At 37.3% G+C, this 22226-nt stretch overlaps 1 protein-coding gene across 1 annotated transcript; it reads right to left on the bottom strand.

Annotated features, from left to right (window-relative positions):
- Positions 1-265: 265 nt before the first annotated feature.
- Positions 266-20761, bottom strand: ppifa (peptidylprolyl isomerase Fa). The gene is made up of 6 exons (XM_039772955.1): positions 20442-20761; positions 4243-4273; positions 3220-3308; positions 2976-3072; positions 981-1056; positions 266-887 (listed from the first exon to the last, which is right to left on the bottom strand). The coding sequence occupies exons 1-6, from the start codon at positions 20619-20621 to the stop codon at positions 752-754; spliced, it is 609 nt and encodes a 202-aa protein (XP_039628889.1). The 5' UTR covers positions 20622-20761; the 3' UTR covers positions 266-751.
- Positions 20762-22226: the final 1465 nt, after the last annotated feature.

The following is a 22226-nucleotide window of genomic DNA, read 5'->3' as shown; positions in this document are numbered from 1 at the left end:
GTCGTAAAATTTGCAGTGGTTTTGTTTAAGACTTTTGCTGCCCCCTTATGGCTAAAAACAGCAATTCACTAATTTCACTATTAAAAAAATCAGAGAAAAAGAACTGAACTTATTTGGCGTTCTCTGCTGTAATGCTTATTACAACAGCAAACAAATACTAAAAGGGAACCAAAAAGCAAGTCAAATTTTTATTAAAAAATAAGTCCTCCTCTGTTGTAATTAAAGCATTAAATATGATTCAATTAAAAAAAACCAAAAACTATTATATATATATATTTCACTTTAATGCAACACAAATAGATTTTTCTAGTACCGAATGTACACCATAGCACCAGTGTGCTCCAGACGTATTGTAGCAGAAATGCATATCACCTTTAAAACATTTCTTAGACAATTTTAGCAGTTTAAAAATAAAAATCTCACTGAATCTACTGCACATTATTTATTAGAAATTACAAAAAAAAATTTACAGCAATTAACACATATTTATTCAGCCATAGAAAAATACAAATTTATGTTAGCAAATTCTTTGTTATTCTCAGTGATGAAAACCAGCGTTAATGCTGAAGTTTTTGCTTTAATTCTTAAGAAAATATTCCTTTCACTCAAATAAAATCATCTATGAATTAACTGTAAGAAAACTGAAAACAACAACATGTGAAAAGACTAAAATAAATTAAAAATCCTGATCAATTCAGTAATCAATTTATTCACAGTCGGTAGTTCATATTTGTAAGAGCAGAATTTCCATTTACGCTAGCTGCCCACAGTCAGTGATGGTAATTTTTTTAGAGGTATTGCCACTTCTAGAACCAAATTTTTCAATCTTAGTAACAACATCCATTCCTTCTTTTACTTTTCCAAAAACAACATGTTTGCCATCCAGCCTAAAAAACAGAAATTAAAAAAATAAAAATGACTTTCAGCACACAGTTTTTTAGTAAAATATTGACTTTAAATTTAAGACAGTCCATACATACCACTCCGTTTTGACTGTGCAGATAAAGAACTGAGATCCATTGGTGTTTGGTCCAGCATTAGCCATTGATAACACACCTGCAAAGTAACCACCGATAACAATTTACTGTAAAGAGCCAATTACTACCTAAGGTACACAATGGTAATCAGCCAAAGTACTCTAAGTTGATTTTAAAGACCACTAATATTCTACAATTTTCTTACTTAAGACTAACACATAAAATATGTCCTGAAGTTGAAGTGAACAACTTTAAAAAGCTGCATGAGCTACTGGAACAACTTAGCAAGTACCAACCAAATAAGCTTGGTGGACTGAATATTCTCGTGTGTCAGATATTTTGCATTCTTAAGCAATGTGATGATTTCCTAAGTAATACATTTGATTATTTTCTTGTTTACGTAATATCGATTTTAACTGCAAACTAGATGAAAAGTGATATTTACATAATCAAAATACTATAAAGCATTATTCAGTAGAAGAAATGAGACGTGCCTTGATCGTCTTCAAATAAAAAATTCTATTACCTTATACCTAGACAGGTAATTTGAACATTGCCCTTTGCCAAACCAGTACGAGAAAAATGTCTCCTGCTCATGATGTCTGAAGTACGAATATGATGTACCATACATGCTTGTTGCGAGACGAGCAGGGGCTATGACTTGGTGTGAACAGTTTTGCTGTTTTTTAAGTGGCAGCCCACCCCGGGTTTTAGCTTGTGTCGGAGTGGCAGACACACCTACCAGCATACACAAGCTGTAATTAATGACTGACAGTCGAAAGCAGTGTGGCATTTAGGAGGGACCAGCTCAGCATGATTCAAAGAATAAAAGAGAAAGTGCGGTAAGTACAAAAGGAATGAATGAGAAAAGAACAGAAATAAAACTGCAAGACAGAGAGATTGCTAGTTTCTGGAGAGAAAAATCGAGTACGAAGAAGAATTGTCTGCTGATTTGTTTACTGACAACAGAACAAAGGACTGGGTGAGGGAGCCGAGAGAGGTGGATGCACTCTAGTCACTAAACAACCGAAAGGTGAGCTGGCGAGAGGAAGATCAGCCACAGGAGCAGATGAAACGATGGTGTCCTGATATGGTGGACTTCTGAGAGAGGGCATGCCCACCTTGAGGGTATGGGGACATGACGGGGACGTCAGCTCTGGGACCGTGTGTAGTGGCTGAGGTGGTGGATTGATGTCCTTATGTGTCACAGAGCATGGAGGAATGTTAGGGATTTCACCTCTCCGATCTGGATTTTAACTTAATAGGATCATGCATCTCTAACACCCTCTGACAAGGATTTAGGGTTTATGAAAATTTTATGGATTACTTGTTTTATTTATTGGATTATTTATGATTGGAGTCATGCACTGTTTGCATGTTTGGAAAGCATTTTCTATTCTCCAGGTTTTGAATAAACTGACAATACTTTGGATGAGCAAGTCTCTCACTTGTTTGCTCCCTGGTTTCAATGCCTGTTAGTTTAAGCTCAAAATCAAAAATTCTGAGTGCACCTCAACTGTGAAAATAGATATCACAATTAACTGTTACACTGTGCTTGGTTTACATTTTACCACACATTTCAAAATTAAAATAAATAAAAACCTGACACAGCATACACAAACATGCTAATGGCTCAACCCTAATTTCATTTTGCCCTAGCTGTAGCCCACCATGTTACAGTAGCATATGCCCATCTTTTTCCATTCATCTATTACCTGCTAAACCGATTACCGATCCTACTTGACTCAGATCAGAGTCACTGAGGCAATCTTGCTCACTTTTATTAATTTTGCTGTCGTATACTTTTTTGAAGAAAGTAATTCAAAGCAAAATTATAAACAATACGTTAAATATTCTTGTAATTTGTCGAGGATACAATACTTCCCAGTCCAGTACGTTGAACAGCTCATGATGTATGCCTCCACAGTATTTTCATTAAAAGACCTAAACAGGACTACCACATATGACAACAAGCTCAAGTTTAATGTAAATTCATACCAGGCCCTGTATGTTTTAGAACAAAATTTTCATCAGGAAATCTTGGTCCGTAAATTGATTTTCCACCTGTGCCATTGTGATTAGTAAAATCACCACCCTAAAAATAACAAAAAAAAAACACTTTGAATTTAAAAGACACGATTAAATATTGATTTTGCAAAACAGGTATACTGTATATATATTTTGCAAAACAGGTATACTGTATATATTTTTTTTAAAGGAAGTGAAAATATGGGATATTTACCTGGCACATAAACTGAGGAATCACTCGGTGGAACAAAGACCCCTTATATCCAAAGCCCTTTTCTCCAGTGCAAAGTGCTCTGAAATTTTCTGTGATGATGACAAAAATAAAACCCTTCTATAACAAGATGATAACAGAAATTGAAACAGGAGAACTTTGAATAATGTCTTTACAAAACACTAAAAACTCAACTGTCAAGAAATTAATGAGAAGCAATAATGTATCAATTATTTGCTGTACTAAAAAACATACAAAAATGAAATATGCTGACATTCCTAAGATGTTCAGTATCCTAGTTTGTGTGTAATCCAAGTTTTTTGCCCTGCATTCTCAAAGATGTGCATGCTGGGTTATGTGGCAACTCTGAATGAACCCTTTGCGAGCGTGGTTGGTCCTTGCCTTGCACTTGATACTGCTGGGTTAGGCTTCAGCTTCCGCAAACCTAAATCACATTAGGCAGATTGGAAATACGGTACGTCTTTGTAAATTGTTAATAGCTTTAGTTGGAGACTAAACCATACAATGCTAATACTTCAGTTAGAGGTTACTCCTGTTACATCTAGGGGTGCCATTAATTGTGGCACACATACATTAGATAAAACATTCTTTTATAAATGTACCTTTTAATTACATTTACTTCAGTTGTAGACTAGATTTTATTAACATTTTAAATAAACAATAAAGGCATTTTATTTACAACCTGTTTTTTTTTTATTTACCAAAAGGTGCTGATAATTGTGGATGGCACAGTAAGTACTCAAAACTAGACATTTGAATTTAATGTTTAAAAATATCCAGCTGTACGGACATGTGGACAAGGAACTGTACATAAATCATTTACTGTATATACTGGTTCAAAACCCACCACTGATGACATTATTCAAATTATTAAATTATTTTGTCCATTAAAAGAGGGTGTCAATACATTCAGATGTGTTTCAGGTATTATCTAAAATTAAATGGTTTTCTGTGCAAACATTCATTTGAAAGAAACAATACAAGAAAGGCACTTGATGCTCCTACCTGCAGTTTTCGGAACCAGATCAGCATTCAGCTATAGATATATCAAAAAAAAAAAAAAAAGAAAGAAAGTGTAAGATCAACTGTGTAAAGCTGTTTAGGGGCACCCTTTCAGTTACTAGTGAACTCTTCACAATGAATTACTGACTATTAGGTAAGCCTTGTATTATCATTTTTATTAATAAATTCACAGATGCTTCTAAGCAAGGCAGTACTACAGTATTTACTACCAACTCCAGCCACTGTGTAAAACCTCACATTGATCCAGTGCGGTGCTGAGATGCCACAAGCTGCACTCTGGTCCCAGTCCAGGTGGTTCACTGTGTGGTGGGTGAGTCAACGTGTTATTGGTGTATGCTCCCAACCTCTCTCTCTGTTCACATGCATACAGGTACATTTAAAACAAACAAAAACCAAACACTGTAGCATAGGAAGGTCAAATGACGGGTCACACACTGATTAAGAGGTTCATACTGAACCACCTTCCTTGCTACAAAGTTCACTGGGTTGCTCATCATACCACCCTGCCATTTCCTAAAGATCTTATATTAACTTGGCCGAAAACACCACAACCAGTGTTTTTTTCCATTGGTAAGACCTGCTAATCAAACACTGTGTGAGCAAGACTTTAGCTTCAGTGACATTCATAAACACCACTTTCCTGGTGCTGGAACTAAAAGGATTTTTCTTAGCAATTACTAAACTATAAAGTTGTAAAGTATTGTTAGTATAAAAAAAAAAAAAGATTATCCATGTTTTAATTCCATTATTGTACCAACTCATATAAGCTGAGATTTATTCCAGCTACATCAGATGTTAAGATAGGAACCAAATCCTGGAAGGTCACTGGAGGTTTTTTCTTGTTTGTTTTTTCTGTTCTCTCGACCATCTCACCTTATCCTGGACTCCTCTTCAGATACTTACTTACATCATGACATTGTATTTAAGAATGCTACTCTTCTACTTGGAATTTATCCATTTTTAAGTTCAAACAGATTTTTTCCCCCTTCTTCCTTGTTACTTATTCTGTAGTATTATTGCCTAATCTCATCTGTTTTTATTTTCTTGCAACTTTCTTTTTGTCAATTTGTAAACACTTTGAGCTACTTTGTTTGCATGAAAATGTGCCATATACAGTAAATAAATGCTGTTGGAAGAGGCAACAGTGAAAATATTCTCACAAAAGAGTTAAACTCAAGAAGATAACACCATTATTGAAATATTGTATATTTAACCGTCTGACTTCTAATATCCCCTTCACAAATGAAAAGATCTCAAAAATTGTATTAGAATATCAAAATGTAACATTTCTTAATAGTTAAACTAAATTTTGTTTTGAATATCTTATACAGGAAGGCTCACAAAAAGGTGGCCCTCCTCCAATCGATTCCATGATGTTGCAAAGAGTGTACATAAACATGCTGAAACGGGCACAGAGATGTAGTGATGAACAAGGAGATCACTTTCGGCATCTTCTGTAAATGAGTACCAAATTTGATTATTTTTCTCTTTGCCACGTAATCCAATTGTCTCGATGAAGCTGGACACTTTTTCGTGGGCCACCCTGTATAATGTGTACAAAATCTCCAAATGTACAGCAGGCCTCTATATGTGCAACTTTTGTAGCGCTACAAAGGTGCACTGAGTGGGTCATCTTTTTGGAGGAAAAGTGCACATTAGCTTTATGCTATTAGGATTTTAACTTCAAACTTATGATGAGAGAGGAGGCTTACTGGTGGATAGATATCAGCCCAGTGGCTGGGTTCAGAAACAAAACATGAATGTTGATGAACATTTTCAGTTATACAGAAACAAACACTGAAATACTAGCCTTGTTTGAACCAGCTTAATTCTGTTTAGGGCTGTGTGAGGGTGAAGACTATCATTGTAACCTTTGGGCAAAGACGCAAACCATTTGTGGATTTTCTTACTAGCGTACTGCTGGGCGCACTCACTTTTACTACGTCAATTTAAGGTCACCAATCAACCTACCCGATGGAAAGTTGGACAAAATACATGCATACATAGGAAGAACATTCAAATGGCAAACTGGTAATGCTGGGCCTGGGACTGTGAATAATAGCAGACTAACCACTGTGCTGTTCAATACAAAAAAATTGAATTCAACAGTATATTAAGCATTTGTGTCATTTTAAAAACACTACAAGCTGTGCTAATGACTAGACATTCGTTCATGTATTCTTTACACCACTTTTGTATTTTCTTTATATACAGTATGTCATTGCAACTATGAACATTAATGTGTTGCCTTTTGCATCATCTGGGCATAACTGCATAATCTGTTTTGACACAGTTTCAAATATTTAAAGTTAATTATTTTAGATTAAATAATATGGGAAAGATAAAGAGCTTGAACATATTACAAGTTTATTTTTCCTACAATAAATGATTAGTTGCAGAATTTAAAATTAGTTTATTGTTGAATGAATCAATAAACATGCAAATATGTTTTTCCTTCCTATTGTAATTTACAGAAAAGGAATGCATTGTTTCAGGCAAAGCTAAAATTGAGTGTTTCTTTCTAAACAAGCAAAGCATAAAAGAATTTAAATTTCACAAGATGAACTACAGTGGTGATGCATTACTAAATCCATCCTTTAATGTTCCATATAAAAATAGACAGAGCTTAACTCCTCAGTTACACGCCTGGACAGGTTTTGGAGTTGAGGTGTGTCTCCTTCGTACCTCGGAGCCTTTTTTCTTTTTTAGGTCAAACAATACCACTGGCATTATGTAACTTCTTAGAATTGTGCATAGAGCAGGATAATTATTTCACGTGACACAATGATTTGAGTACCAACTGACTCATGCAAAAAAAAAAAACACAGATACTTGTTTTGAAACAGACCAAAAAAATGGCACCCATGTTCAGATGGCACCTACTATATCAAGAAATTAATATTTAAATAATAACATTTAATTTATTTCCTAAAGCTGCTTATTTCAATCTTGAAGTAATGGGGGTTTAGCAATTTGTATGGACACTGCAGGCAAGAGTGGAAGCACCCTTGGCCAGAAAACCATACTTTGAATCCTAATTTGAAATACTTTTGAAAGATGAAATAGGAAAGTCCAGCATTCACTACTGACAAATGCAAAAGGCGGGAGTGGCCTAGTAGCCAAGGCAGTGAGCTATAAACCTTCATAAAAACATACATTATTAAGGGAAGTACATATATGCAGCGTGGAGCAAAGGACTGTAAGCCACAAGACTGCAGGTTCATGCTCCATCACCAGTTCAGTAAACGAGACAGGAAGTGCTGCAGTTCAATTCATCCATCAATGCTCCAAACATCTTTTAGACGAGAGCTTCTGTTAAACCATCCATTTCCCTGTTATCTACTCCTAGGTTGTGGGGAGCTGCTGCATATCCAACTAGCACTAAACTAAATGTATAAACCAAAGTACAGTTAAATATATGCACAACATATGCAGTTGATGTTAGAGTTACTGTACAAACACATACAGATATATGGATGGATATACTACAAGACAAAATGTCTGTTTTCTAAATTCAGTAAGTTTTGAACATTTGATGGCATTCTTATTTGAATGGTATCGTAATGTTGTTATCTTGCTCCTTTAAATTGTACTTGCTCTGATGGATGACTTCATAAACACCACACAGATTGGCTTTTTAAAAACAGTCAGGTTGATGGATATACAGGAGGCACAATGGTCTTATTGTTTATTGGAACAACGGCCTAACAGCCCTCAAAGTCCCGAGTTCAAATGCCAGCCTGGACTATGTCCTTATGGTATCTGCATATTCTCCCCATTTCCGTGTTCTCTTCTTTTCATCTTCCTCATGTCTGTATGGTTACTTCATCTTACTGGTGTTTGAGTAATCCAGTACAGGTTAGATTTACTAGGAGCATTAAATGGACCTGATGTGTTCTGTCATGGACAGGCGTCCAATCCAGGGATGATTCCTGGTGTCCACCTAACACCATTTGATGGGTTTCTACCTTTGTGATCCTGTGTTGTAAAAAAGAGGGATCAAGAAACAAGTGAACAAATAACTGATGCATTTAAGTACGAACAAACTGAACATAAAACAACCACAAAGGTACTTAAGCAAATTGGAAATTGAAGCCAAGTGAAAACGTTAGAGTTGGCATAGCTAACAACTGGTTTATTTGGACACAGCTTTCTTATGACAGGTAGATACTTAAAGGTTTGCCAGGTGTCTTAAGGTCCAATGTAGTCAGGAACCTATAAAAGAAAGGCCTTCTTAAAGCTGTCTTCATCTTTCTACATTATGCTGTTAACTAGCACTATGATTTTGGGATGGACAGATTTATTTAGTCTTGTTTCCTTTTCATCATTTAAATGAGGTACTGCTTTACATAAGTCAGCATATTTTGTATTACAGTGAAAATGATACAAGAAGACAGTTTTTAGTTTGACGAGAGGTAAAAAAAAAAAAAAAGTGCTCTGCAGAAGGACATTAATTTTTCATATTGAAAGGGATCATATACTGGTAACACAGACAGTAAGTAACTAAGCAGTGGCTGGGGAACCAGCAGGACAAGCAGCATGTTGAGCCTATGGATGTTGTCAAACTGATGTAAAATGGTGATATTATGGGATTTGCCTTTCATGATTTTATATAGCCAACTGCATGCTCGTATCTACCATTACAATGAGAAGACAGTTGGCTATGAAAAAAATAGTGAGATTTGAGTAAGAAGCATTGCATGGTGAGGGTTTCACATTTACTGTACCAAAGACTGACTGCCTTAAGAAAGCCTATTAAACAGTAGAAAGTTATAGGTCATAGGTTTTTTGTTTTTTTTTGTCATGACTATCACTAAATAGCATACAATGTGGCAAGCAGCAACCTCAATTTTGTTACCTTTGAAAGATAAAGACATGTATAACTGCATTTTTTTGGTAGACAGGAAGAACTGCATAGTGGCTAACATGCTGACTGTACCTTCCTGAACTTCTTAAAAAGCACAGCAATTTCTTTTTGAAATATAACAAATTATGTGGAGTGTGTCATACCCATTCTCATGATAGTTCAGCAGCGTACTGCTGCCTCTCAGCTCCTAACTCCTATGTTTTAGTTTTGGCCTGACCTTCCATCAGTACAGATTTAGTTTGTGCTATAAGTTTATTAACCAAGGCCAATTAGTCCCTTAAGCAAACACTTAATATTTAGGCAGATGCCAATAATGAAATATTGACAGAAAAAGGTCAGAGGAAATTATACGTTTGAATAGCTGCTGGCTTGAACTTTGAAATATACAAAATAACAGTTGTTAATCCTTTGACATGTACAGTCTTTGAGCTCAGTGACTGTTATCCCAGTTTTTACAGTAAAATAGTAATTTTCAATTGACTACTACCTATGAGCAGCAGTTCAGTTGAGATGAGGAATTTTGTAATGACTTTTTTTTTCTTTTTGTTGGTTCTAGATTTTTAAAACCAATTCACTTTGTGATGTGTTACTGATAGAGAGGTATCATCTCCTCCACAGGATGCACTGTTAATTCACAACATGCCCATTGCTAATTGACTAGTATTTCAGAAAAATAAGTTAAAATCAAAGCCATCAATTAAAATGAATCAGAACAGGTGGGGCCTACAACTAGTAAGAGAAATATCCATACTACTGTATGTCTTATTTGAAATGAATTAACATACTTTCTAAATTAGAACTAGAGAAGTAACAAACTCATTACCATACCAATATGTGCTGATGTACGGAAGAGAAGCAAAAATGCCTACTGGACATTATAGTCTGTTGTGTAAAATATACACTTATTTTTCACCATGAATGCTAATAACAAAATAGCAGTGTGCAAAACTGGATCTATTTGGAAAGAGTATGTTCAAATATAATATTCCAAGTTTACTTACTCACCTAAAAGGCACCAGCCGGGGAAGCATGCAGCCTGGCTGCTGAGGTGTGAAGAGGAAGTTGCAGAAAGGGCAGGTGGGTCAAATCAAAAATAATTTGACTAAACTTAGCCTGCGATCAGCCTCAAAAATATTTGTAGTCTTTGACTCTTACTTGAAATGTAAGTATTATTTGAACAAAGTTAATGAATTGCACTTTATCATTTATGTAACTTAGCCAAGGTGAAATATTTGCTTTGATTTTAAGATGCAGCATGCCTTTGTTATTACTAGTACAATTAACTATTGCAATGTCTTTCATAATGTCCAGGCTGAACACTTTACAGATCATCAACAAATGATTCAAAATGTTGTGGCATGAATTCTGATAGGGGGCAAAAAAAAAAAAAAAAAAAGAGAGAGAAATATAACTTGTGTTCTTAAGAAACTTTTTTGGCTTCCTGTGAATTTTTAAACTGACTTTGAAGTTCTTTTATTGTTTTAAAATGCGTGGCTTAATAAGTTGATTCAAGACATGACATTTAGAAGCATAATTCTTTTTTTTGTAAAAACTTGATTGCTATGTATTGATTGTAATAAAATTAATAAATAAAAAAAAAAAAAAAAGAAGCCATGTCTTATGCTGTCTTTGCTTGGAAGTAACAGTATGAGGAAATGAGTGAGAAAGAACATACTGTGTCTTTGTTGGTTCAAGAGAGGTGAATACTGATATGAAATCTATTTGAGTAACAGAACGTCGCACTTGTGTTCACAATTAATGAATAGTACATTTGCTATTTACTAAAAAATATGTTCAATTCTGAAAATCATATGCAAATGAATTTTAGGGAGTGGCATGGTGGCGCAGTGGTAGCGCTGCTGCCTTGCAGTTAGGAGACCCGGGTTCGCTTCCCAGGTCCTCCCTGCATGGAGTTTACATGTTCTCCCTGTGTCTGCGTGGGTTTCCTCCGGGTGCTCTGGTTTCCTCCCACAGTCCAAAGACATGCAGGTTAGGTGCACTGGTGATTCTAAATTGTCCCTAGTGGGTGTGTGTGTGCACGCGCGCCCTGCACTGTACTTACAAGCTTGTTTGTGTTGTATCATCTTTAATTCAGGAGATTTGCTATTTGCATTCTACAACACCCCTAGAAAGGATGGTATATATATTTTTTTTAATTCAGCTCCAGGTTACTGCTCCTAACTCCTAATGAGACGACGGATGGTGTCTTGTGGCATTTCCTCCTAGATCTGTATGAGGGGATCCCTGAGCTGTTGTACAGTCTGAGGAGCAACCTGGCGGCGCCTAATGGACCGAAACATAATGTCCCACAGATGTTCTATTGGGTTTAAGTCAGGGGATCGTGAAGGCCATTCAATTGTTTCAATTCCTTCATCCTCCAGGTACTGCCTGCATACTCTTGCCACATGAGGCCAGGCATTGTCGTGCATTAGGAGGAAACCAGGACCTACTGCACCAGCGTAGGGTCTGACAATGGGTCCAAGGATTTCATCCTGATACCTAATGGCAGTCAAGGTGTCTTTGTCTAGCTTGTAGAAGTCTGTGCGTCCCTCCATGGATATGCCTCCCCAGACAATCACTGACCCACCACCAAACTGGTCATGCCGAATGATGTTACAGACAGCATAACATTCTCCATGGCTTCTGCAGACCCTTCAACGTCTGTCACATGTGCTCAGGGTGAACCTGCTCTCATCTGTGAAAAACACAGGGTGCCATTGGTGGACCTGACCTTCTGGTATTCTATGGTAAATGCCGATCGAGCTCCACTGCGCTGGGTTGTGAGCACAGGGCCCACTAGAGGACGTTGGGCCCTCAGACCACCCTCAAGAAGTCTGTTTCTGATTGTTTGGTCAGAGACATTCACACCAGTGGCCTGCTGGAGGTCATTTTGTAGAGCTCTGGAAATGCTCATCCTGTTTGTCCTTGTCCAAAGGAGCAGATAAAGTCCTGCTGATGGGTTAAGGACCTTCTATGGTCCTCTCCAGCTCTCCTAGAGTAACTGCTTGTCTCCTGGAATCTCCTCCATGCCCTTGAGACAGTGCTGGGAGACACTGCAAACCTTCTGGCAATGACATGTATTGATGTGCCATCCTGGAGAAGTTGGATTTCCTGTGCAACCTCTGTAGGGTCCAAGTATCGCCTCATGCTACCAGTAGTTACACTGACCATAGCGAAATGCAAAACTAGTGAAGAAACAGTCAAAAAAGATGAGGAGGGAAAAATGTCAGTGGCTTCCACCTGTTAAACCATTCCTGTTTTGGGGGTCATCTCATTGTTGCCCCTCTAGTGCACCTGTTGTTAATTTCATTAACAGCAAAGCAGCTGAAACTGATTAACAACCCCCTGTGCTACTTAACTGACCAGATTAATATCCCAGAAGTTTCATTGACTTGATGCTATACTCTGATTAAAAAGTGTTCCTTTAATTTTTTTGAGCAGTATATTTAAAACAGTTATTCAGAAACTCTTAAGATGACTCTAATGGAGTCTTTTGATTTTGTTTCAGTTTATTACAAGCCCGACTCATAAACATGGTCATGCCTTGGACCTTATATTTTAATCAGGACTCTCTATTTGTAACATTAAAACGGACCAATATCATCTTTCGGATCACAGGTTTACTACGTTTGATTTCAATTTGCAGTATTTGCCATCAGTGACTGTTCCTTCTTCTTATTGGTCACATAGCTTTAATTCTGCATCTGCTAGCATTTTCTGTAATTCTTATAAAACTGTTTCTTTATCATCTAGGGGTGAAGCATCCTTTCTGGATCTCAGCATAGATGAGCTTTTGAATCAATTCACATCTACTTGTGTGGATATTTAACATGTTGTAGCTCCAATTATAGAAATGTAAGCCCAGAAGACAGCTGTGGTTTAAGGATGCTACGCGTTCTCTATTAAGGATGTGTAACAAGGCTAAGAGAAAGTAGATGAAGGATCACTTCCAGATCTATCAAGAGGCTGTGAAGGCTGCATGAACAATGTTTTTTTTCCAAATGTTATTGTGAGCCAATCTAACAGTCTGTTGGGGGGTTCTGCAAATACTGGGTCATCACTCTCTTGTGATGACTTTTTGCAATACTTTATCAGTAAAATTACTGACAGTAGAGCTAACATTGCGAATGTTGCTCAGGATATGTCAGTGGGCATCAGTCACTCTTCTGTACTTCATCAGTTTCAGCCAGTCTCTTTTTCAGACCTGATAAAAATTGTGAAATGTATTAAGCAGCCTTTTTTATCCTCTTGATTTTATGGCTGCTGAATTCTTTAAAGAGGTGTTTGATGTAATTGATCCTGAGGTGCTCTCAATTGTTAATAGCTCATTGCAGACAGGGACTGTTCCTATGTGCTCTAAGCATGCAGTAATTCAATCCTGTTAAAAGAGGCAAACCTTAATCCCTTGCATCCTAGTAGCTTTCGTCCCATTTCCAAATTACCATTTCATGCCAAAGTTTTGGAGAAAGTTGTGGGTACCCAGCTTTCGGCTTTTATTGGAGCACAACAATATTCTTAATATGTTTCAGTCGGGATTCAGAACATTTCACAATAAAGAATCAACGCTGCTAAGAGTAACAAATGATCTGCTGCTAGCAGCTAATTGGTGGAGGTGCTCAGTCCTTGTTTTATTGGATTTGAGCACTGACACGGTTGATCATGACATTCCAATTAACAAGCTTGAGCATTGGGTGGGTATTTGGGGTACTGCTTTTAAGTGGTTTGCAGACTACTTCAAAGGCAAGATGTTTTCTGTACTTATTGGTAGTTCAACATCTCCTACTGCTTCTGTAACCTGTGAGGAACCCCAGGGGTCTGTTTTAGGTCCGGTCCTCTTTTCTTTATATATGTTACTGTTCTGTTCTTTTCTATACTAAACAAACAGAACATCCCATATCATTGTTATGCTGATGATATCCAAACTTACTTCCCACTGCAATTGGGTGAAATGGTGTCAGTGAAAAAGCTTTTTAACTACTTAGATTATATAAAACACTCGATAGCACTTAACTTCCTGCAGTTAAATGAGTCAAAATCTGAAACTATTCTGTTGGTCAACCCACTGTTACCCGAAACATTGCTAGCACATTGGGTCAACTAGTCCGATAACAAAACCATGTGGTAAAAATCTCAGGGTGATGTAGGATTCAGGTTTTAAATTTGGCAATCAGATCAATGCTATGGTAAAAGTTTTTTTTCTACCTCAGGCCGATCAATAAAGCTGTTTTATTCATTTAATGACCTACAAAATCTCATTCATGCTTCTTATTCTAATGCCCTGTATGTCAAGGTATCCAGTACGACACGGTCTCGCCTGCAAATTGTGCAGAAAACAGCTGCTAGAGTTTTGACCAGCAGCAAAAAAAGATATCATATTGCTCTGGTGTTGGCCTCTCTTCACTGGCTCCGTTAGTTACAGGGTGAATTTTAAGATTTTACAGTTTGTTTTTAAAGCCCTACATGGGTTAGCTCCACCATGCTTAGCTCATATTCTTGCTCCATATTCCGTATTTCTTGTTCCGGGCAGCTGAGGTCTTCAAATCAGCGACTGCTTACTCTCCGCGAGGTGATTGTGCCTTTGCGGTGGCTGATCCCAAATTGTGAAACGGTTTGCCCCTTGTAATAAGGTCGGCTCCCACACTTTATAGGTTTAAGTTTCTTCTAAAAAAAAAAAAAGCCCTTTAATACATTTGCTTTTTAGCTTATGAGTTGTAGTGTTTAAATCTTTCTATTTATACTGTTTATACTGCATTCATCTCATGTACTGTAAGTATTTTTTTTTACATAATTTAAAATTTTGTATAAGCTATTTATGTGTGTGTTGGTATATGTGTGTTCATGTATGTATAATGTTTTTTGTTTTTCATTTTAATTCTTTATCTGGCTTTTATTTCTTACTGTTAGCTCTTATTTTATGTTAAATGCCTTGCTTTAAAATGTGCTATACAGTATAAATAAATAAAACCAGAAAGAGGAGGGTGGGTGTTTACTACTGATGCTGGGGGTTAAATTCCTGGGTGTTCTATTACCATGACACACCACTGCTTTAGACAATGACCCTAAGGCACATCCGTTGGCATTTCTTAGAAATTTAAAAATCCCTAGTTTAACATGTGTGCACATGAAACAAGGGTATTGAGTTGGGTGTGGGGGGATGAAATCTTTCCCTATGTCAAATCACCATGTCACATCATGACTTTTCACAAATGACCCTAATACTGTATACACCCATTTATAGTTCTTTAAAATGTAAGGCCCATTCATTCATTCATTCATTCAGTCCAGCCCTGCAAAATCCTTGTTTACCCTTGCAGAAAAGCAGGAGCCAACCATTGACAGAGTGCCAATACATTACAAGGCATGCTTATACACATGTAGGGCTGGGCGATAACATTTTTTTCCATATCATGACAATTTTTTTTCATTTCAGTCAATATTGATATATAATCACAACATAACTGAAATCACTATTTCTGTGAAGCTTAAAAGTTCTTTTTTTACTCCCAAGAGTGATATCAATGTATCATAAGGTTAATTTTGGTTTAAACATTACTTATTTCATGTCAGAAGTGTACTCTAGCACATTCTACAACTGAATTTCAAATAAATAAAATAGGTAATACAAAATAAAATCTCAATTGTGACCAGTGAAAAGCTTTCAGGTTTTACAGCAGAATACACTAAATGTGTTTATCAACTCCAAATAAATAGAAATTTTAGTTCTAAAATTCAAAAATCTTAAATCTAAAACTAAAATCTTAAAGCTTTCAATTTTTACTTGAGAACACAAAGGAAATTCTTTGGTCAGTTCAAAATAAATATAGTAGGTATTAATACAAAAATGGAATAAAAAAAAAAACAAAAAAAAAACACTATACTGTATCCTTTCCTTTGTATAGGTTCAAACCTACAAATAATGAGACAAAAAGCATTCTGTATATATCCTCAGTACAAATTTAAGCAGCTGGCAAATGTAAACGAACGAGAACATAAACAAAATTGACAAATTCGCTCAACTGTGGTTAGCTTATGCTAGGTCTGCACTGCAGAACTTGATGCAAGTGCTTGCCACACAGGACTGACTTTCAGTTTTGCAGGGAGAAGTGGGCAGTACATTCATTATTATATATATTTATAAAAATATATATATATTTTTTTTAACCTAAGCTGTGAAGACACATGCATATACTGTCTCTTGTGCAGCCTTCTCAAGATTACAGAGTCCAGAAACAGCCTGACATCCATAGCAGTGGAAACAGCATAATTAATTAATATATATATATATATATATATATATATATATATATATATATATATATATATATAAATAAAAGGAGAGTACAAGACTGCAAAACTTGGTAAAGTGAAGTGTGACATTTGGCAGTCACTTTCAATTGTTATTGATGGCGAGGCAACCAAGTGCCGTTTGCTTGCTGTGATAAATGTGCTAACATACAGTGGACACAAGTCAGACACCTCAGGTTTAAAGCACCACACATGTGCAGTAGCGAAGGGTCAAACTAATCTGGCATTCTTACCAAACCTATCAAAAGTAACAACTAACGCTAAAAGCGAAGCAGTGGATAAATGTGCAGTTTTTGTTTGCAAGGATATACATCTTTACAACACAGTGTCTGGTGAGGGCTGTATTCAAATTGAGCAATACTTGGTTGACAACAGCAGCCAATACTGGCAAGTCTGAAGTTTAAAGAATTACTGCTCCCTCCGATGACTGTAAACTGAGAAAGGATAGTGTATAGGATGTGCTAGAGACCATTAATAAGTATGGGTGTTCTGTCACAACTTATATTTGGACCAAAAAATACTTCTTTGAAAAAACCTCTTTCATATCTGCTACCATTCATTATATTAATGAGAGCTACAATCTTGTGTCAAGGGTGCTTTTTAAGACCCTATCTGAGGCAAGCATGATTCAAATGGTTACAACCATTTGCTCTTTAATGTTTGAAAAACTTTTTAGTTTTTGGAATTGACTGTTGCTGACCAAGGAGTAAACACAATTACTGCCTTGCCCGGCTACACCAGATTAAACTAATGCCCACATTCTTAACACGATTCTCTCAAGTGCTTTTACACCAGCAGTGACAGAGAAAACACTAGGTTGCACTGCTTCTGGCTAGTGTAAAAAAGCTAGTCAGGTATTTTAAACATACTGGACAACAAGGCAAGCTTACGAGGTCACTCAAACAGGTCTGTAGTGACAAGATATAGTGCTGAATTCAGTGTTGCAGCAATGTGATGATAGGCCACATCAACATAAAGATACAACTGTTGTCTCTTTCCTGAAACTATTCAAAGATGTGACAACGGATTAAGAATCAAATATCGCTGAAAGAAACTGTCAAACTGTTCGGCACCGACTGTTATCCACAAGCTCTACAAAGTAGAACCATTTGCCCTAAATCAAAGAGTGCTGTGAAGTTCACTGGTCAGCTGTTAGCAACGCCCTCTTTTCTCTCAGAGTTTGCGAGCAGACGAGGAGATGTCAGTATGTTCACAGTACTTTACTTGGTTACAATGTGGTTGTGTTGATAACCAATAAGTACTGTGAGAAATCCGGGAGATTTTGTTAATTGTAATTGGTTGCCTACTCACAAAGGTTTAACAGGATCTTGCTTACACTGCTCCTTTTTGATCCTTTCTGTGAAAAATATTTTATAAACACAAGTTAACACATCTTTAAGACCCATTGTATGATCTATATTAAATACTGATGAAACAGAATTGTCACCAAAACAAAAAAAGCGAAAAGGACAACTGTACCAAAGAGCAGAAACCTTCAGCCACCTCTTTGTACAAGGTCATATTACACAGGCTTATCAACTACATAGGACTCTTTTCCTTAATGGAAGCAATTTGTTTTTTTGGGGTGGGTATGGGACAAATGAGGGCAAGAATGGCGGGCACAGGATAGAGTACTGCATGAGTGAGCCAGCACAGGTTTTTAAAAAAAAAAAATATTGAGATATATATATATATATATCAATCAATCCCACACAGACATCTAGTCCAAGGCAAAAAAAGGCAAAAGAAATTCCATTAGTGCAGCACTTGCTTGGGTCTGGGACTGTAAAGTCTTACATTGTACGTGCTCTACAGGATATCACGGTTTCAGTTTGTACAAAAGATTAGTGGTCTTTGTGGGAACATGCTTTTGACAATTTGCAGTTCATGCTACTCTGTTTCTAGACAAACTTTAAACAACCAAAATTTCTCTATGCTACAGAATTCCTCAGACCCTTCTTTTCAACAACTACCTCGTTTTTTGAACCTTGGGCTGTGTCTTCTTCGGTAACGTTGGTTGTCGTTTGGTTTTTTTTTTTGAGCTTTCATTAACATTTTCTGTCATCATTTTTCTCTTATCTAGCTTCCACTCATGACATACTGGTGTCCATGGCTGCTGTAACATATGGGCTGCTGCCAGCTGCTACTCCTACGCTCATTGCTGTGTGCATCAATCTAACCTGATGTGGTTGTTAACTCTGATCTAGCCACATGATTAGTTTGGTGCAGTGCTATTCTCATTATCATTGGCTTTTCACTGTGTCTGTCAAATCATGGATGGAATGAGTGCTGCCAACACTGTATCGACCATATCTTAAATTTCTATCGAGGAAGTGATTAAAATTATGAAAGGATAAAATGATAATCATGTCACTTCATAATCCTGGTTTGTTTAAACTGAAAAGGGTCTGCTCCTCATACACCATAGCCTGCACTTTTCTCTGCACTTTTTTTTAAGAACTACTGTCTTTTTTTTATAGCACTTTGTGCTCCAGGAAAGGCCTTACAAGTGCGTTACACTGTAGAGCATAAATATAACCTCCTTTGCCTTTTATTCAACACAGAGTGGTATATAACCTTACCTATTGTCCTTAATGGCTGCTGAACAATGCCTGGAAGTTGTAAGCATGCCATTTAATTCAGTCTTATATACAGACATGTACACATATATACACACACACATATACATATATGGACACACACATGAAACTATTGAATATACAGTTTGAAACTAAAATAAGGTGAAATTAGAAAACATTAACCCAAGTATTTGAAGGCTAAGGGACAGCCAACATAATCAGAAATACAGTAGAGGTGACCTCTCGTGGGTGGCCTTAAGACACCAAGCATACGACTACACAGCTTGTGAATTTCCCCTTGGGGATTAATAAAGTATTGTAATATCCCTTCCCAGACGGGCAAGTGGCGGCAATTAATTGTTTTTATTCACTCTCCTTCCTACTTTTTAACAAACCGAGCAACAACAACGTAGTCAGGACAAGAAGCAGAAAAACAAAAACAGCAAAACACACCCCACAACAAAAAACCCAATCCACATACAAGCACCCCAGAGGCTGTTTTATTAAGAGTGGCAGTTGTTTCTGCCTGCCCCCCCTTTTTTATCTTTTAACTATTTATAATTAAACACTCTGCCCAGTGGCACTTTCTTTCCCAGATCGTTACAGTATCTATCTATCTATCTATCAGCAGTCCAGATCATGGACTGACATAAAATACACTCACTTCCGTGATGCATAAGCGCTTTTCAACACAGAGTATGAATTAAAAGCTCACTATTGTCACATGTACGATTATTAATAAAAACTAAACCACGAGGTGAGGAGTCGCACAGTAAGAACGTTTTAACTCTCGGATTCAGCAAAATGTCCGTTTCCATTTTACCACATGGCATCAGTTCTAAAGAGTCTTCACTGGTTGACCTTCGAAAATGGAATTACAACAGCTGGCGAGCCTCCCGTTAAAAACATGAAGTCAGTTTACTTAAAACACGTGTCACGCACACAGTCTATCAGCGCTTTACATCTTCCGTCGTTCGGAGCGCTTATTTAGGACTTATTTCGTTTTCTTTTTTTAAAGATTCAAAACTCTTTTTGGTGTTAAACGAAATACCTACCATGAATTAAACCCAATTTAGAGTGGTAAATGTGGAATATATGAACAAATTGAGAGAGAAATGCTTCACTCTGCTAATTTTACGCAAGCGCATTTGGACGCACTGGCTTATCTGCTCATGCGCATTTCAACTGGATGGTCAATGCGTGAACCGCTGAGGTTTTCGTCTGTGACACACAGTTTGTTTATGGCGGGCGGTGTTATCTGATTTGTATACAGTACACTACAAATGATATGCTTCTTTACAGCAATACTTTATAAAACCAGTGTAGATACTGTACACAGCTTGCCGAGTTATTTATTTTCCACAGGCTCATTTTAAATAAAATATTTCAAAAACTTTCAAGTAACTCTTTTAGAAAACAGATGACATTACCTCAAAGGTCACCCTCCCGAGGGGCTCCTTGTCCGCCGCAATATCAAAGTATACAACAGGGTTCTTGTTGCTTGTTGCGGTGCTGCTGCAAAGCCTGCTAATGTGGAAGATAGCTGCCCCAAAGGCGCAGCCGTTGTGGAGCCTTTGAGCTAAAAACGCGGACCTGAGTACGTTCTGCATCGTAGCAAACGGAACCTCTACGCTCGGAGGTAAGTGCCGGTGTAAGCCGTGTCTGTCAACACGCAGGAAGTACAATTCAAAAGAGTAAGCGCTGCACGCGTATTCCTAAAATAGAAAAATGAGACCAATGAGACCTCTGCTGGTAAACCGACAAATTTCAGCTGCGCATTATTATGTGTGGCATCTCACGCAACAGCTTGTCAGACGGATGGGCGGGCGTTTGAAATTCCCTTTTATCAGGACAGCATACCCAACAACAGCCAACATTCTGATATAAGTGGCTTTTTTTTTTAAATAGAGTTCACGTAAGAGTAGCACCTGAGTTTAGCTACTGCGTGCACTGTAATTACATTCACATCTTAAAATTAAAACATTTTTATATGCTCATTGGACTGATCAGCTGATGAAAGCTCCACATGCCATTCAATTGTCGAACTTAAGAAACTGTTCGGGAAATCCCCCAGTCAACAGAGCGACTGGAATGGAGAAATGCAAAGCAAGGGGCTTGTCTGGGTAGAAATCAAAGCACTAGGGTAAATATCTGACTTAGCATTTCCGTCTATCATCATAAGGCTCACCAACACCTCTGGTGTTACATACCAGGCCAGTGCCACCAGTAAGGTGAATTAGGCATTCGGCTAGGGCGCTGATTATTAATGGGTTGGGGGAGATTGGTGCCAGCTGCACGGGTTAACTACCAAACAGTCGATTGGGGCACTGAAAAGCTTGGCCTAGGACACAAAAATAACCAAACACCAGCACTGCTTACACAGGTGCACAGAAGAGTTTATCCTCACTAGCTGCTTAAAATCTGATCGGCTCTAGAGTGTAAAGGTCTGCAGCAGGTGGTGAAGGTGGTACATAATATTATTGCCATCCAGCAGCCATCTGTTCAGGAAATCTACAACACAGGCGTCTGTGGAAAGGCAAGCAGTACTATTGAAGATCTCAGCCATCCTGCCCAGCTTCTTTTTTTCACCTTTCCCTTCTGGGTAGCAGCATAGGATCATTGCCACTCTCACTAGTTGATTCAGGAACACTTCTCCAGTATCTACAGGTTATTCTTCAAGAACAGCCAATTATATTGATGATGATGATGATGATATACTTTATTAATAATAACTAATATTGTGACATAAAAAGTCCTGCATATGTGCATATACTGTGTGTGTGAATACTGTATATACATACATATATATATATATACACACACACACAAACAGTGCCAAGCATCTAAGGCAGCCATCTTCAGCTCCTGCTGGTGCTGAGGGTTTGTCCCCTTAAGTTTTCTCTTCAGCATATGTAGTACTAGGGTGTTGTACTGTGTTAGCCATTATGAATGTAGAGAAAAGCCAAGCAAAATAACACCTTTTATTGGCTAACTAAAAAGATTACAATATGCAAGCTTTCGAGGCAACTCAGGCCCCTTCAGGCAAGCTTCAGCATATGAAAGGCATGTTCAATTAGGTTTGCCATTCAAGAATTTCACATTTTTTTAGCTTTGGAAAACTCCTGTGTTGCCTTAGCTTGTGTGTTTCGGATCATTATCTTATTGTAGGATAAAGCGTCATCCAATAAGTTTAGAGGCATTTACTAGAACTTGAG

This window comes from Polypterus senegalus, chromosome 1 (assembly GCF_016835505.1).
Source record: "Polypterus senegalus isolate Bchr_013 chromosome 1, ASM1683550v1, whole genome shotgun sequence".
NCBI classification, from domain to species: Eukaryota; Metazoa; Chordata; class Cladistia; order Polypteriformes; family Polypteridae; genus Polypterus; species Polypterus senegalus.
Note: the sequence above shows the minus strand (reverse complement) of the source record. Positions and strands in the feature narration are given on the sequence as shown.